The sequence below is a fragment of the Penicillium odoratum genome (assembly GCF_028828045.1).
Source record: "Penicillium odoratum strain IBT 22623 chromosome Unknown utg000004l_segment0_segment0, whole genome shotgun sequence".
NCBI lineage: Eukaryota > Fungi > Ascomycota > Eurotiomycetes > Eurotiales > Aspergillaceae > Penicillium > Penicillium odoratum.
In genome coordinates, this window is record NW_026643146.1 from 874,092 (window position 1) to 891,531 (window position 17,440).

Genomic DNA, 17,440 nt, shown 5'->3' on the forward strand with positions numbered 1-17,440 from the left:
TAGCATTCTGTTCCATAAGTGGCGATGTTTCATATGCCAGGACCCGAGGTGATCTGCGAAGAGCAACCCAGAAGGAAACTAATGCGACTGACAGGACGTTATAGAAACGTCATGTCTACAACACGTGATTCTTGCAGGAGGCTCTAGACCGGAAATGACCTACTAAAACAATGACCTCAAATGACGGACCTGCCATCGTGAGTCTAGTCTGGGATTTTCCAGTTGAATGGAGGACCACCTGCCAAAGGCCAATTTTCCAAAAAGTGGAAACCTGAACGTATACAATTCCCCACTGTTCCAAAATGGGACTGTTTCACCGAAAGCTCAACCAGATTGGTCAACCACCGCAGGCGCCGAAACAGTAGCGCGGCTAGCAGAAAGATGGCGCGAGCTAATTGAACCAAGGCGGCGACGAAAGTTGCAATCCAGACTAGTGGAAGGTGCGCAGGCGCAATGCGCAAGTTCGCAGGGATGAGAAACTTGCGGTCAAGAACCAAGCAAAGCCACAGTGCACGCAGAGTAGGCAAAGTCAGCAACGGGCGTGTGATACAGCTCTCGCGGTAGACCAAAGCAGAAATGGGGGAATACTCGCGGGAAAGAGCCAGAGCCCGTTGTTGCTAGGGAAAGTATCGCCGGAGTGGACTTCCTCTGCAACCGCGACAGGGCGGTTGGTGCAAGAACGGACAGGCACTACTGCACACGAAATCTGCAGATACGGAGACCCCGATTGGAGATAAAAGACTATTGACTCTAGTTCCGGCACCTGTGGGACCGTTTTGTGTAATGTATTGTGTCGAAGAGCTGGCGGAAAGTAATTGGGAGCGATGCACGGGCTTGTGGGGCGCACTGATCGATCGCGACCGAGACTGCGCAGATCTTGACCTGCTGATATGTGTATGGTTCAATATAGGGAAATTGAGAGCCTCGTATATCTTCAACTTTGACTTACCTAAGGTACTTGATCTACTTGATCTGGAGCGGAGAAGATGATCACACGCGGAGAAGATGATCACACGCGGAGAAGATTGTGGGGACGGAGACGCATTTAATCCACTTTGCGCTATGAACTCGATATGGGCCGCGGAAACTGCGTTTGGTCGTAGGATTTTTTGCTTGCCCTTACATTTCTTGTTTCTCAGATCTCCTTTGACCTGTTCTATGCGCTAATGCAACAATTTGTCTCTGTCTTAGATGTGGCGGCGTTGCGTTTGAATCATTGAACTCATAAAAGTGGAGCTGATAAAGCTGTTGATATCGATAACTCCCCGCAGAGAATGACGTTGACACTTTGGAATAGCTACATAAGAATTCGAAAATTATAGGGCATGAAAAAGTCAGATTGAATTGCGCTATTGGAAGATGCGTCAAAAGCAGGATTCATCCCTTAAGGGATGTTAGATGACAAAATGTACAGACCTGCTGTCAAAGGATATCAAAATAAGGAGCAGTGGAGAGAGCGAGAGAGAGGTGGGAGTGAGAGATTACTGTTCTCCCCTGTACATGACTTCGTTGAGGGTGACGACCCCGGTAACAGATAAAGTGCAATTCCTGATAGAATCCCAAACATAAGGCGCAGATATAATGTCTGCCAAGTAGTCCTCCCAACAGTTGAAACGCCGCCTGAGTATTCGCTAAGTGAGAAAAAAAGAGAGAATAATAGTTCGATAGTGCTTGAAACCCGTGGACCGTTAAAAAAGGAACCAAAGAACACCGTGGGGTATGCTTGCGAAAAGGACGTATAATGAAAATGGTGTAGCGTCTGACGTTCACTCATGGAGATTGTTAGATTCTCGATCTATCACCGCTTGATAGCTCGGCAAGTTTTGAAATTCATGCTGAGTAGAATCCAAGGGAGGGCCGAATTGATCCGAGGCTGAGTGAAAATCTAGCGAAGCGTCGCTACCTCTGCGACTGCTTCCAGGACTTGAGTATTCCGGAGGTGGAGCTTCATCCTCGTCAGGAACTCCATGCAATGGAGGTCCAATGGTGACACTTTCATCACCATCGGCAATGCGACTGGATCCCTCACCAGCATCCTCATTTGAAGGAATGTGGGTCAACTGGGCAAGGGAAATATCAGTTGGAGAGCGGATCGGGCCAGGACTGACCGCCTGGGGAAATCCGATGCTGGAACTTCTCGCAGTGTGGGTTTGATAAACACGCTGAGAAATCGTGGCCGCGCTCTCTCGCCCGGACTCGAGCAAGATGCTGCCATGTTCACTGCCATAGGGTGGGGGCGGTGCGAGGCTGCCAGTCATGGGGGCCAACCCCCATTTTTTAACATTAGCTTCGATGAATACGAACCCCATTTGACCAAAATTAACATGCACGTTGCAGGGGCCGTTCGCCCCAATGGTCGGGAATAGGTTCTGGTTGCGATAGTTGTGGGCCACGTCCTCCAATTTCTTGCCGTTTCGGGTGAAGAAGATCGTGCCCGACCTAGGGCGGTATCCAACACCGATCACGTCGCCTTGAAGGAGCGGAGGTCCATACGGAGTTGGAGCGAAGGGTTGATTGTGTCTGCGATGGCCAGTTGATTGATAGGCAACAGAAGTCTTGTGGAAACCTAGAGAGTCGGTTAGTTTGGATGAAGCCCCATGTAACAGGTACACAATATCCATACCAGGCATTCGGAAAAGAGGGTAAGGCTTGGTGGTAAAGCCTACGCCAATCATGGTCGACTCCGGTTTGTCGTAAATCTTCGCTTCCCAGTAGTAAACCTCATTTTGCTTGGGTACGGGTAGATTGGTTTGCACACTGCACTCTGAATCGAAGAACTCAATCTCTGTGCGACCTTCCACAAAACAGTTGGCAATTTCCAGCTCAGCCTGAAATTCCCACGCTGAGACACCTTTTTCTTGAATGGCCAGGAATTGTGACAGGGAAATATCGGTTTGCATCGATTCGGGTGGATTGGCTTGAACGAAAGCTACACAGTCAAGTCAGCACAGCGCTTCACCAAAATATTCACTCAAAGATTCTTCCATCGTACCTTTCGCTCGCAAATATTCCGACCGTGAGAGATCATCCATCTCTTCCAGAGCCGCTTCCTCTTCCCGCGCAAATGCTTGTTCATCATCATACTCGCCCGGTCGGCCCATCCGATCTAGCATAATCCGGCCACGATTGGTATACTTGAGAAAAAGAAGATCGCCAGTATTGTCAATGCGATCGCAGCCGAGCCAAAAGCCGAGAATAGTCCAATTAGGACGCCTCTGGTGGTTGAGCCGGTTGAGCCGGACGAGTCGCCACCCGAAGCAACCATGCGCCCACTGTCATATTCTGAGGAGAGCGTCTTGAGCACATATTGCAGGTTCGCCTCGATTTGTTGTCGCGACAAGGCCGTTGGGGTTTGTATAGGTGGAACGGTCGAAGAAATGAACCCGAGCGGTGACGTCGTCGGGCTGCCTATCACCGTTCTCAGCGTAGAGGGTAGGCCTGCAAGCGCACCGGGGCCCGATGCCTCATGGCCCTGCATGGTGCATTGACTATTGAAGAAAGCGGAAGTGAATAAAAGCAACGGTAGAATAGAAACCAAAAGATGAGACGATGGGTGGGGAGATGAAGAGCGAAGGAGGAATCAAGCGGAGTTGGAGGAAAGTGGAATGATAAGTGGGCGAAAGCGGATCCAATTGCTCGGTTTATCTAACACGCTTTCGGGCGCAAGTTAAGTTACAGAAGTTCACAGGAAATGCTATTTTCAATATATAATGTAATGAATATAGACTGAGACTATGTATTTTTCCTCTCTAGCTCCTTTTTTCTCCCTATACAAATCTTGTTAATAAAGGAATGGTGCTTTACTCTCTGATAGGGTCGTACTGCGTACACCTAAAAGGCGGAGTCCATCCCTACTCAGGATAAGCCTCCCTCTTCTCCTCTTCCCCTCTCTCGCGTGGCTCCTTACATGCAGAAAGTTAAGAGGAATTGATCCCTCTTCTTTTCGCACAGACATTCCATCACACGATGCGCGCCACTTCTACTACTTTGTCGGGTCCAGATGTCATCATCAACTCGGTCGATGCTTATCAAATCCGCCTTGCCGTGACTGGCACCTCCTGCGATAAATACCCTGGTAAGCCTGCCTTCCCGGGACTCCAGGAGTCATTCCGAAGGGCTTCAACATGCCTCCTGACGACTTTCCGACCTCCCTTCCATCTACCACCGGATCTCGACCGATGACCATGCCGACGCTTAGCTAACCTGTATTCCCCTAATCGCAGCCAAACAGCATGCGCGCAACGTCGCCCGCAAACTCGGTGTCTCTCATGGCTTGATCTTCATCGCTGGAGAACCCACGGCCTTACTCCGCGACTCAGATCAAGAGCGCCCGTTCCGACAACGGCGATACTTCTACTACCTGAGTGGTGTGGTCGAGCCGAGCTGCGCCCTGACATACGATATCAGTTTAGATAACCTGACCCTCTATGTGCCGGACTTTGATCTCCATCGGGCAATCTGGATGGGACCGACCCTGAGCCGCGAAGAGGCCCAAGATCGCTATGATATTGACCGGGTGCTTTATCAATCATCACTCCAACAGGAACTGGGATCATGGCTGAGCCAACGAGCCCAAAACAGCTTGTTGTATATGGTGCATGAGTCGGAGGTTCCGAAGGGCTTACCGGCTGAGCTACCGCTGGACTCGGCGCAGCTCAAGCCGGCCATGAATGCAGCTCGGGGGATCAAAGACGAGTATGAGATTCGGATGATTCGCCAGGCAAATAAAGTATCTGCGCTGGCACACCGGAAAGTTCTCGAAGGCATCCAGAAGATGACAAATGAGTCGCAGATTGAGGGACTCTTTCTTGACACATGCATTTCTCATGGTGCTCGGAACCAAGCATATCAGATCATCGCGGGATCGGGACCGAACGCGGCCGTTCTGCACTATTCCTCGAACAACCAGTCTCTCTCGGGGAGACCCCTTGTGTGTCTGGATGCTGGTGCGGAGTGGGAATGCTATGCTAGTGACGTTACCCGGACATTCCCGCTCAAGGGAGAATGGCCCAGCAAATACGTATCGGATATTTATAAGTTGGTTGAGCGCATGCAGGAAGAGTGCATCAAGGGAATTCGAGTTGGCACACGCTTCCTCAATCTGCATAACCTAGCCCATGAAATTGCGATCGATGGACTGTTGGCCCTCGGTGTCTTGAAGGGTGGATCGGCTGCTGAACTCCATTCATCAGGCGTATCAAAGGTGTTCTTACCTCATGGACTAGGTCATCACGTTGGACTCGAGGTTCATGATGTTTCTGAGACGGAGATTATGGCCTTGAACTCCGGCCTGGACCAATCAAATTATGCTCCGGTCCTGAATTCTGCCGTTTGTCGGGCCCCTTGTACCCTTTCTTCCCCATTGTTGCAAGAGGGCATGGTGGTCACCATTGAGCCGGGTCTCTACTTTTCACCTTTGGCTCTTGCCAATGCCCGTAAGCAACCCTACGCTAAGTATATTGATTTCGAGGTTGCGAACGAATACGTTCATATCGGTGGTGTTCGTATTGAAGATGATATCCTTGTTACGGCTAATGGTTACGAGAACCTTACTACCGCACCGAAAGGAGATGCAATGCTCGCAATTATTCGGAACTCTGTATAGCTCTGATTTTAGGAGATTTTTGTCAAATGTAAATGCAGTTTTGCGGGTACAACCCTTCTTATCCATCAAATAGAAATTTGGATACTCCAATTTATATCGTAAGGGCAGGTGTTTATGCAGAAATACTTTGATCCATTGCAATATGACTTGAGAATAGTATGTCCCTCGCGAAGCAACTTGGAGATAAGATGACTTCCATGATGATCAAGACATAGAGTCCGTAAGCAAATCGTGGTATTAACCACCTGCAGAAGAATACCATCTCATCTAATCAAAGGATGCACCTGTAATCCACCGAGTCATTAAATCCAGCGCAACATCGGGACGATCTTGAGGAAGCTACCAAAATTGAGATTAGTGACCAGCTTTCCTCAGCGAGGCAGGGTATCTTACAAAATGACCAGCGTTGTCAACAGTCACAATGGCAAATCGCGACTCGATTTCTGCGGTATTGCTCGTGCGAACGTAAACCTCCTTCATTGTCCCGACAATCTCTTCCTTGCCACTCGCAAGAACCGATTTCCACGGCTTGAGCGACTTGGAAGAAAACTCAGCCTGTCCCTTCCAAACTAAATTATTTGCCCACCGAAGGTTACCAGCAGTGTTGCAGGCAAGGTCGAGATTTCCTTGGTAAGCTAGATAGTGGACCTGGTTCTGGAGCAAATACGCAACTTGGTCCTGGGTTGATAATCCTCCATCTGAAGTCTTCTGAAATGCGTCGGAGATTGCACCGGAGGTCAGATTGTATTGCTTGATGTGTTTCGGGGGGGATAGCGCATTCCAGATAGTCGCAGAGTTCAGGTATTCCTCGATTCGTGCAGCTTGGATATAGCATAAATTGTCATATTCGCAAGTATGGGTGACTAAAATTTCCAAGGTTGTGTAAGTAAGACTTCAAGCTTTCCTTAACCGGCAGCCTCTTGAGCTTTTGTGCGAGCTGGATAACTTACTATCGAATCTATTACGGCCACCTTTAAACGCGGACTCGTTGTCGTACCAACCAACAATACCCTCCTCGCAGACGTTCCCTGCAGCAATGCATATGGCGGGGTCGGGGTTGTTAATGCATATATCCATGACTTCCATGCACCGGGGCATATTGGCAGCCATGATATCGCATCTTGTCTTATTGAAAATTGGCTCTGCAACTCCCGGGTTGGTTGTGCACAGAGTTTCCCAGTAGCCAAAAGTTGAATCTTTCCGCGACATGTACCCATCTCCCACTAGACATGATCGAAGCTGGACCTGAGGCTCATGTGGATAGAGCTTGTTGTGTCTTACAATTTCGGCACCGAGGAATGGAATGTACTTACCCTGTGAAATCATGAGTTTTGTTCCGCTGATCTCTCTAATGGCACGCCTGTGGTTCTCAGGTGCATATATGGGTAGGGGAGCTCAATGCTTACCGCATAAGATTCACCCGACAAATGGAAAGGATTTTCCAGGTGTTGAGGGAAGACTTCCGAGACAAAAAGCTGCAAGAATCGATGCATATCAACAGCGGCAGTTGCAGAGTCGCCGGGCAGGTCATAGCCCTCGTCAAGATAAGAGAATCCGACATCCACGGGCTGATCGACAAATAGCATGGACGAGTTCCGCGACCAACCGTGAGGATTGTATTTGGTGCCATTCCCATACTCATTGATGAGACAGGGCCCGCACTCTTCGAAGAGGCCGATCATGCTGGACCCGCCGGGCCCACCTGTCAACCATAGGGTTAACGGGTCATTGACGGGATCGTTCTGACTTTCGAAGTACCAGAAGAAAAAGTGCTTCGGTCCGATATCTAGCCAGCCAGTATACTGGGCTGAGCCCGCTGCACAGATTGTTTCATCTTGTTGACGAATACGGATTGAGTGATCGCTGTGTTGACTCTGGAACACCCGAAACCCGTCTGTGTTCTCGGGACGGAGGACTTGCTGAGTGGCAGCGAAGCCCAAGCCGATAAGAGAAGCAAAATAAGGAAGCAGCATTATGAGAAAGCAAAATATTGATGATACTATGCAGAAGGAAACAAAGATTGTGAGAAAGCTGCTTTTACTTAGTAGCCTTGAGCTCCGTACGGACTCCGAACTCCGAATTGATAGGTGACTAATCGTCACCTAGAACTTGTCTAGTTAGTATTAGTTAGTCATGCTACACTCACAGAATCAAATAGAAAGATGACCAGACAATCTAATTTCTTCTGGGTACTGAGGCTCAAGCTCGAGCATCCATATAGCGATAAAAGGTTGATTTCTTTCTATCGTCAGCAGACGGCGTTGAACGCGAGCTTTTGTGATACCACGACAGATGTATATGTCTTCTTTAATCATAGTCCCACTATATTAATTTAAAATGCGATGACCTCTTGAATCGTTGATATCGATCTCAATATATATTGTAATTTTTCTTCCTTATATAGTCTACATGGAACTGTTTTCTCACCCTTGGTACACATGTGGTCTCTTCCGCTTACCAAGACGTTCCTGAACCAAAGTTTAATGAGAGTCACTCGGATTCCGCTTATATATGCTTAGGTAGCAATTAAGGATAAAATAAGCTTCGTCAGGGTAATACAATGGGAACACAGCCACTTGAATATGTGATGTTCCTTGCCCTGGAACAAACTTGAAGGCATGTCCTGTGTCATCATCTCCAGACTACTCTTTCTCTTTCAATGCACTAGTCAACCCCATTCCAATAGGAAAACTATGTCTTCTATTCAACATTGAATTAGAAAGAGACTGGATATGTCTAAATGTTTAATGCGTTACAATACATACGGATAGGGGTGGCCTACCATCTATTTATCGTCATATATCAAGGTTTGACGCCAATTCAAATTCACCCTGAAAGAGCTTGGAAGCCAACCTTTTCAATTTCATTTCAGCAAAGAACCAAGGACCGGAAGATAAAGGAAAAACTTACGTTTCCCACAGACCAGTCAAGGTCAAGCTAAGGATTTGAGTATTCATGGTTCCGGTGATAACCAAAGAGTAATCTTCTCAAATGATCACTACTTCCAAGCTTATTTCCTTAAAATGATGTCGCACAAATCCACTCAGCACGTGTTCGTCCAGTGCGCGTACCTTCCGTTCGCTCTCTTCTGCCAACCTCTCTTTCAACAATTTTTCACTCACTATAATGGAGACGTCTATTCCAATTTTGACTGAGACTAAAAACCCTACAATTAAGACTAAAAACCCTACAACTGAGACAGAGACGGTTCAGGATGTCGAATTTGTCCAGGAAGATATTCAGTCGCACGTTTCCAAGCCTCTTGTGTGGCGCGATCTTACTATAATTGCTGCACATGTGACTGACTGTTTGCACCAGTGGATATTGATTGTTCTTACCATTCTCTCATCGACCTTCCTGTTTTCTCTGGATAACACCATCGTCGCCGATATCCAGTCGCCGGTTATCACGAGATTTGGTGAGGTCGGAAAATTGAGCTGGCTGGGAGTTGCCTTTGGACTCTCTTCCTCGGCCACGGTCATCACCTGGTATATGGAGATTTTCTTCTTGAAATAACTATCCACGGGGCGCTGATGACATTTGGATACTTCTAGGGGCAAACTCTACGGGATATTCAGTGCAAAATGGGTTTACCTGATTTCTGTCATTCTCTTCGAAGCTGGCAGTGCTCTTTGTGGCGCGGCTCCTAATATGGATTCTTTGATTATCGGTCGTGCCATTGCTGGTCTTGGAGTAAGTCAAACAGTTTTCAATATTGATACTGTTGCTAATTGGCCAGGGAGCGGGCATGTATCTTGGATGCCTGACTTTATTGTCCATCACCACTTCCGTTCGACAGCGACCGACTTATATGGCTCTTACTGGAATCAGTAAGTGATTATCCGTGATGGTTGAGTAACTGTGTCACTAACAGTGCTATAGCATGGGGAGCCGGTACAGTCATAGGACCCGTGTAAGACATATGATTGATCTTTGATGACGATCAAACTGACTCGATCTGTAACAGAGTCGGCGGTGCATTTGCCCAAAACGTCCATACAACATGGAGATGGGCATTTTACATCAATCTCTGCATCGGATTTGCCTTTTCTCCCGTTTATATATTTCTCTTGCCCTACGCTGATCCTCAACAAGGTGTTACACTCAAAAACAAGCTTCTTCAGGTTGACTATCTAGGAGTTGTTCTCAATGCCGGTGCCTTGACGGCCCTGGTCATGGCGATCAACTTTGGAGGCAATCTTTTCAACTGGGGAGCAGGCCGAGAGATTGCCCTGTGGGTTGTGGGGGGTGTCCTGCTTCTCTTGTTTGGGCTACAGCAGGCCTTCACCATTGGTACCACGGACCGAGAACGAATCTTCCCAGCTGACCTTCTTCGGTTGCCTATAATGTGGCTTCTTTTTGCTCTGATGTGTTCTGCAGGTACCTGTGTGTTTGTAAGTGTCTGAAAGATTCAAAGGTGGACAGAATCCAGCTCTAACAACGATAGATCCCTACCTATTACATCCCGATCTACTGTCAGTTCGTCAAAGGGGACTCTCCTCTTACTGCTGCAGTCAGATTACTTCCATTCATTATTTTGATGGTCTTCTTTGGGCTTTTGAATGGTGCCTTGATGACCAAACTGGGATACTATATGCCATGGTACCTGGCGGGTGGTATCCTTACAAGCATCGGAGGGGGATTGATGAGTACGTTCTTTACCCAGGATATAGGATATATGACATCAACTAATCAGTGCATGCCACGAACAGGTACAATTGACGAAACAAGTCCTCTCTCCCACGTCTACGGATACTGTTCACTTATTGGCATCAGTGCAGGCATGTTTATCCAGACTGGATTCTCTGTGGCCCAGGCCAAAGTTTCCCCCCACCGGGCCTCTGATGCTGCATCCTTTATTGCCTTTGCTCAAAACATTGGAATTGTGCTTGCACTCGCCATATCAGGAGCAGTATTTCAGAATAAAGCCTTGGACAGCCTCCAAATACTGCTGCCAGAATATCCAAGCGAAGGCCTACGAGGTGCAATATCTGGAACCAACAGTGAAATCCTCAAGAATATACCACCTGAGACTCAAGCGAAAGCGATTCATGCCATTGTGGATGCAATGTCACACACACATTACCTGGTTGTCGCCGCGGGTATGTTGACTGCTGTAGGATCTCTCTTTTTGAAGGTAAGGCACTATTCTATCTCAACCTCAAAAGTTAAATTAACTAACACAGCTACAGAGAGAGAGGATCTTTATTCAAACTGTTGCCATGGGCTAGGTAATCGATCAAATAAGAAGAAAATGTTATTATGTCGGATGCTGACATAGACAATACCGCCATATTTATGATAAAGCAAGACTCCGGAAGAATGAAAGTACTAGGGTGATACTGTATCTCAATAACAATGAACTATTATTCTCTATTTTGATAATTTCTCAACTCTTAGAGCCGACTCTAAAGCCCGATCAGAATAGAATGTGACAACGAGAAGCCATACCAGACAGTCGCAACCAACGCAATAGCATTAAGATGAATCGACATCGCATGATTGCGTGCAAAATTGCGATTCACCCGCTTCACCTTTTCCTCATCCACGTGCGACTGAACATCCTTCTCTAAAGAAAAGAGAAGAAAAACTTAGCCCACTGAATATTAAGCAGTATATCATCATAAAAAAGCATACCTTGTAAAGCCCGTCTAATGAAAGACGCAGTTGTAGTCTTCGGCCCAAAAACAAAGTAATTCAACGATCCCATTGTCAAAATGACAACTAGTGGCGCAGCACTGCATGGATCTATCGTAAGAGAAAAGATACTGTATGGTGGGCGTGTAGCTGCTGTCAGTACAGCGAGACCTATCTGGCAGGTGAAGTAGACTGGGAAGATGCGTTTGTTTAGGCCAAGGAATTCACGCATAGGGAGGTACTTGTAGCAGAGCTTTGTGTTGATGAAGCTCTGGATTTATTAGTTATTAGTTGTAGAACAAATTTGAAATAGGGGTTTTGGGACAGAGGGTGCTCACCTGGTATACCTGTGTGCCTAGTAAGGTGCCGTAGCAGAGGAGGTGGTATGGGAGAAGATTTCCTGCTGTTTGGAAGATGGCGTCCATGATGGGCTTGATGGTAAAGAGGAGATGTTGATGGGTTGGCTAAGGTTGGGGGTTGTAGGAATAGATTGATGACAAAGGTAAGTGACATTTGGTCACGTTATTTATTGTTATAGGTTGATGTGAAGTTGCTTCCCTATTCGTCTATGAAGTAATCAAGAACCAAAACCTTGGAAGCAGGGAATTGAATCCCCCCCTCAGTTGCACCAGGAAATGGAACTCCATCGGGTCACACCAAAGTACTAGTTTCTAGCCCATTGAACAATGAAGATGAAACCGCACACTCCGCTAGACATTTACTTGGAATCAATGGTGCAATTACGATTCCACATGGCTCTCATTATCCGGGGTCCCTAGTATGATGCACACAGATCTCAGATACTTAGTGAATTCGGAGTATATCCAAGTATCGGCAGGTCCATCAAGTTCCAGAACAGCCTGGTCTAGGACCGAGCCCACAGCCTTGGTTCCAGGTGTTTCTGCCTTTCTTCCAAGGTTCTCAAGGCACTGAGAAAATGATTTCATAAGGTATTGTAGATTCTAGTCAGCCTTTATTCAGGGGATGCATCGGTGCATATGAATTTTTCTAGAATTTCGGACATGACGAAATCTGCGACTGAAGATACATCGTCAGATTCCAGGGTTACCAGCCGACCCCGGTTCAGTATCAAAAAAGCCTCAAATATGAACTGTACCCGACAAGACATATTTGACATGTACACTGAGCTCCCAGCTAGACTGGAATCTTTCAATACGTCACACAAGTCTCGCCATGCCAAGTGGCTCCAGAAAACGAACGCCATAGAAATACGGTCAACAAGCCCTCACCAGCTTCATGTGCAACACTTCGCCCAGACCGCTGATAAAGATACCAACAACGAAACATGAACAGATTCAGGACAATGGTCCAACTGTCAAAATACGGTCAGTAATCCTTGACTTTTGCACTACCTCCAGACAAGTGGGCCCCGCCTCGTGGAACAAGCTCCACCACTACGGAAGACAACAAATAAGAAACCGGGGTGTTCAATCCAAGACTCCCACCCATTTGGAGATCCGCAATATGTAAGTCAGCTGAAGAAAGGCTAGGTGGCATGGACCCAGATTATCACGCGGCGCGGCTGAAAGGGCCTGAGGTTGGGTTCTTTTGTATCCAGACCGACTTGTTGGTTTTTGTTGCACAGGTGCGTGTCACCGTGGGATCGAGAGTCTGGATTGAGAGATGGAACACATGGTGATCAGGGTATTATATAAAAATGATGTGAATGACCCTTGGGCTCACTGATCACTTAAACCGACTTTAAAGCTCCCCAAGCCTGGGTCCGACGACTTTACTATTGAAAAAGACGACCAAAATGAGAGCTGAATCAAAGACAGAGTGTCCGTCAAGCGAGGGGTCGCCACAAAAACAGGATCCACTCGAGAGACGAAGATTGCAAAATCGTCTATCGCAGAGAAATCACCGTAAGAATAGATCCAGCCTTCAACTTACAGATCATTTGAAGCTGACCGATCCAGGCCGCAAGATCCGAGACCGTATCGCCAAGTTACAAGAACGGGTCATTGCGAATGAACTACGAGCAGCAGCAGCACTACGTGGCTGGGATCAGACATATCCCCCACTGATATCCACACGCCAGATCCAATCTCTCTACCAGGAACCCGAACTCGAACTGAGCTTTGGTTCTGAGAATTCACCACAGAACACCGAGCCATCAACGCCGTTCTTCACGCCATATGGATTCTCGCCATTTCAAATGGATATGGATCTTTCTCAATGCGGGGAATTATCAGAAGATCCATCTCAATTCCCCGAATCGGTGTGTTCGGGTTCCATACTATCAAACCAGCCTAACTATGGCTATCAACTCATGGGAGGTTGTTATGACATGGAAACTCTCCATGATCCTTGGAATCGAACTATGAGCCCGGACAGCCCGATTCTAGACGATTCGGGGTCTATCAATCAGCCTCATCTATACATCACTACAGGTACATTTCAATCTGGTCTATTCTTAAGAACTCATCAATTAATCGCTTGTTCCAGAAACTTCATTACCACATATAATCCGCGCCCTAAGACTATCATCTTCTCAGTCAAAAATCATCGTCCTCGTCCCTCCAGGATCTCACTCCTTACAAAATGTATCTGGATCTCTAATGAATCAAATAAAATACAATGGAGTCGACGAAGTTCCGCAAACGCCACTCAGAGATATCACCACGGCATGTAGATGCCAATTACGACAAAACGCATGTTCTTTGACACAAATGCCCTCTCAGACCTGGACAGCTCATGGGCCTTAAATCCATCTCGCCCATGACAAAATGGAGTGACCACCTGGTGATAGCTTTTCTGCATTGCCTATATGAAAAGTGGACAAAGGCTTAATTGTTTTGAAGACAGGAAGAGTGATGTGTGCTGTGGGAATTCCGGTAGACCGGGCTTTCTTATGGTAGATGACGCCGAGAGCTTGGAGCGATCTGGATGAGGTGATACAAGCACAGCAGATGTTTTTTTGCGTCTGACTATTGGGTATCCAGTGCAATATAAGCTCGTATATAACACGTCGTCATTTGATGGACTGTTTAAGTCAAATCTGTAGATCTGAAAGGTAAATGGTGCAAATAAGAAACTTTCAGGGTAGAAGAAAGTCATTGTTGAATGTAGTCCGTAAATCTTCCTGGAATTTCAAGATACTTGCTCTCGGTGACATTAAATGTGTGTGTGTGAGAGAGAGAGAGAGAGAGAGAGAGAGAGAGAAATGCATTATACTCGAATGACAGCCACCGTAAGAGGCTCTTCCCGAGTCGACAACGGCCGTAACGGTCTGCCCTAGGAAACTTTTTTAATATGAATGTCTAAAATTCCCGGTAACATTAATTACTACGGTAGATTCTCAATATTCACAATCTTTGCATTCAACCAGATCTTAGCTTAGTTCCACAGGCGAGATCGTCATGCTCGTATGATACCCTAGTTCTCGAATTAGACTTCAAAATCAGTCTCTACAATAATCAAACATGAACAACTGGATTAAAAAAAAGAACAATTTGGTCTCCAGGCTATGGAACGAAAACGAATGACGGCTTCAAAGACAGGAAAAATAAAAGCGACAACGAATAGACAAAAAGTCATTCACAATCCGTATATTCAGTTTAGTCAACGTGAATGCGCCAAAGTTCCCGATCACAGTCACTGCTATACTCGGTACGCGTGTGTAGCATAGCAGTATTATCACTGACCAGCAGATCGCCCTTCTCCCACTCAAAGCGAAGACAAACACGGTGATCGTAAAGGATCTGATCGATCACCTGAATCAAACTCGCGTCCTCATTCTCAATTTTTACATCACAAGTCGAGAACTTCGTTTTCGTAGAGTCCCACGGTTGGTGCCAGCGGACACATGGTAGACCAGAAATAGGGTGTGTCACCGTCAGCGGCAGATTCTTGAGCTTGGCATCCCAAAACCCGTCGTTATCCATAGCCCAAGTCACATTCTGGAGACGTTCCGCAGTCCAGGGAAGAGGGAGGTATCGAAATAGGAGTCGCGAGCTAGCGAAGAGTGTGTAGCCGCTTCCTTTGGGGGCTGTGGCGGGGCAGGTGAAGAATTGATATCCGGGTGGGCATTGGACTTTTTTCGTCTTGCCGGTTTCAGGATCGGTGATTTCTTCGAACTTGAACATGCCATCGAAGTGCATTGGCATGGCCTCGTTGGAGGTAACGTTGTTTCCTAGCTTATCGCTACGGCCTGCGTCGCGCACCTTTTGGATAATTCCGAAGCTCCATGGGAGAATCTTGCCGAGATCGTGTCCAGCCTTGACGTAGAGATCCTCCACCAGCGTCTCAGAAAACCCACGAAGGATGACCGGAGACATGCTATTAGACAATTTGCGGACTTTATGCATAGGGATGGCGCTGATAGAGGGCGGGGCATTCAGATTGTCAATATCTGCCGAACGGATAATAAGTCCGCAGGGATACTGATGCTCAAACTTGACAGATAAGCCATCTGCAGACCAGTCAAACAGGTCCGATTTCTCGCGGAAGAAATACGGCTGGCCGTTCTTGTATACTAGGTCGTGTGTGTCACGCACATTTTCCGCGTGAACCGTGCGGTATGATCCATCAAGGCCAACCGCTACACAAGCATGCCATGGCGTGAACCCCAAAGACCCACGCTTCTGAGGAATCAGAGACACGGAAAGTTTCTTCTCTCCGGCAGACTCGTGAATAGAGAGACGGACGTAATCTTTGCGGTTTGCTCGGATGGCAGCTGCAAACATCTTCCCGCGGATGATCATTTGGCGTGCTGTTTGTGCAATCCGTCCCTGCTTGGCCCGCTTAGACATTCCCGGGGGATATTCCTGGTGTGCTAGATCTTTAGTTAGGAACTTGATATATCCACGATATGTCAAGCAGGTGTCGTTGTCGGTCTTGATTGCTTCATCGGCATCGAACGTTGGGTCGCCGAACGCAAACATGAGCTCACGACGGAGACAGCATGCATGAGAGAGATAGTATGACTTAGCGGCTTCAAGGCTGCTCGCTTTAAACCAAGGGTGCTCCAGCAGCTCAAAAAGACGGATAAATTTGATATTTGTCAGGCCCTTGTCCACGGCCATCTGTCGCAAAGCTTCTCCGTAGTCCCACACAACCTCGTCAGGAACTCCGAGAATATCTAGAGATTTGTTAAGAATGTAAAGAAAACAATGATTTTAATTGCAACTCACCATTGTAGACCAGTCCATCGGAACTGATATATACCTCAGCGCCAGGTTTGTATACCTGAGCGACGTTCTCACAAAGTCCGTTCAAATGAGCAAGAGCCAACTCCTCACCAAAATCGGGCAAAACACCAAGGACCTTGTCGCGTGCATTTGGCGATTTAAATGGAAATGCAGGCAAGATCATGCGAATGGGTTCTTGTTTTTCCACTTGTGCCATAACAATGGGGACGAAGGATTCAAGTCCTTTCCATGACGCACCATTCTTCTCATAGTCAACACCATAACTTTCAATCACTTTGAGAATATCCACAGCCATTTTGCGTTCATTTGAGAAGATTTCGTCACAAGTGGAGATCTCGAGACTATCAACAACATTTGCCGTGTATCGGGTTGAGCCGTTTCCGTTTGCGGTAGCCGCCAGGGGATCAGCGCTGTTAAGATCGGGAGGCGCCAAGTCCATTGCGTCGATCAAGATCGGGGGTTTCCCCACCAGATCTATCTCTTCTGGATGAACAATTCCATTCATAATGCTTTTCTCCGGATATAGAGCTGGGGAAGTATCCGCAACGGGTAATAGAACAACCATAGTGACCGACTTTAGGTCACACCAACAAGTTTTCGGTCTTTTTGATTTCAATAACAGCCGAGGTAAGGAGCAAGGAAAAAGAAGCAATCCTTGCTTTTTTGTTGTGTTTTTGAGAACTGTTGATCCAGATAGAGGAGAGTAGCTCGAGATAATTGTCAGAACCACATTCCGGCTATATACCCGACGACGGTGAGTGATGGAAATGGTTCGGGAAGATGACGGCACCCGTCGCTCTACCAGATGACTGTATCTTTCGCTGCGGACTCAGATCTCGGGAATGAAGCTAAACTTAGAGACCCAGCGTGAGTAGACATTGGTGCTGTACAACTTCGAGGGTGGGTCTCTCTAGTACTGCTGAGACGAGCCAAAGTAACAAAGGACACGAATATGAAACAGAGGACTACATTTGCGTGGCTGAGTCCTGAGATACGTAGTCAATGGGGAAGCAGAGGTGATATG

At 47.1% G+C, this 17,440-nt stretch overlaps 7 protein-coding genes across 7 annotated transcripts; 3 read left to right on the forward strand and 4 right to left on the reverse strand.

Moving 5' to 3' along the window:
* Nucleotides 1-1,766: 1,766 nt before the first annotated feature.
* On the reverse strand, nucleotides 1,767-3,478 carry N7520_004582 (SSH4 family protein; the record flags this gene model as incomplete). The annotated part of the gene is made up of 3 exons (XM_057138516.1): nucleotides 1,767-2,929; nucleotides 2,993-3,134; nucleotides 3,212-3,478. 3 exons carry the CDS (start codon nucleotides 3,476-3,478, stop codon nucleotides 1,767-1,769), a joined length of 1,572 nt encoding a protein of 523 aa, XP_056996723.1.
* A 488-nt stretch (nucleotides 3,479-3,966) lies between these two features.
* Nucleotides 3,967-5,605, forward strand: N7520_004583 (aminopeptidase P family protein; the record flags this gene model as incomplete). The annotated part of the gene is made up of 2 exons (XM_057138517.1): nucleotides 3,967-4,075; nucleotides 4,224-5,605. The coding sequence occupies 2 exons, from the start codon at nucleotides 3,967-3,969 to the stop codon at nucleotides 5,603-5,605; spliced, it is 1,491 nt and encodes a 496-aa protein (XP_056996724.1).
* A 267-nt stretch (nucleotides 5,606-5,872) lies between these two features.
* Nucleotides 5,873-7,578, reverse strand: cp8 (putative carboxypeptidase Y; the record flags this gene model as incomplete). Its single annotated transcript, XM_057138518.1, has 4 exons — nucleotides 5,873-5,944; nucleotides 5,999-6,468; nucleotides 6,556-6,919; nucleotides 7,012-7,578. 4 exons carry the CDS (start codon nucleotides 7,576-7,578, stop codon nucleotides 5,873-5,875), a joined length of 1,473 nt encoding a protein of 490 aa, XP_056996725.1.
* A 1,153-nt stretch (nucleotides 7,579-8,731) lies between these two features.
* On the forward strand, nucleotides 8,732-10,836 carry N7520_004585 (MDR family MFS transporter; the record flags this gene model as incomplete). Its single annotated transcript, XM_057138519.1, has 9 exons — nucleotides 8,732-8,869; nucleotides 8,924-9,093; nucleotides 9,160-9,298; nucleotides 9,345-9,435; nucleotides 9,488-9,518; nucleotides 9,573-9,999; nucleotides 10,053-10,254; nucleotides 10,318-10,742; nucleotides 10,798-10,836. The coding sequence occupies 9 exons, from the start codon at nucleotides 8,732-8,734 to the stop codon at nucleotides 10,834-10,836; spliced, it is 1,662 nt and encodes a 553-aa protein (XP_056996726.1).
* A 177-nt stretch (nucleotides 10,837-11,013) lies between these two features.
* On the reverse strand, nucleotides 11,014-11,667 carry N7520_004586 (DUF4149 domain-containing protein; the record flags this gene model as incomplete). Its single annotated transcript, XM_057138520.1, has 3 exons — nucleotides 11,014-11,174; nucleotides 11,243-11,513; nucleotides 11,581-11,667. The coding sequence occupies 3 exons, from the start codon at nucleotides 11,665-11,667 to the stop codon at nucleotides 11,014-11,016; spliced, it is 519 nt and encodes a 172-aa protein (XP_056996727.1).
* A 1,352-nt stretch (nucleotides 11,668-13,019) lies between these two features.
* On the forward strand, nucleotides 13,020-13,590 carry xanC (transcription factor xanC; the record flags this gene model as incomplete). Its single annotated transcript, XM_057138521.1, has 3 exons — nucleotides 13,020-13,128; nucleotides 13,159-13,484; nucleotides 13,543-13,590. 3 exons carry the CDS (start codon nucleotides 13,020-13,022, stop codon nucleotides 13,588-13,590), a joined length of 483 nt encoding a protein of 160 aa, XP_056996728.1.
* Nucleotides 13,591-14,823: 1,233 nt separating this feature from the next.
* Nucleotides 14,824-16,981, reverse strand: xanB (isocyanide synthase xanB; the record flags this gene model as incomplete). Its single annotated transcript, XM_057138522.1, has 2 exons — nucleotides 14,824-16,346; nucleotides 16,399-16,981. The coding sequence occupies 2 exons, from the start codon at nucleotides 16,979-16,981 to the stop codon at nucleotides 14,824-14,826; spliced, it is 2,106 nt and encodes a 701-aa protein (XP_056996729.1).
* Nucleotides 16,982-17,440: the final 459 nt, after the last annotated feature.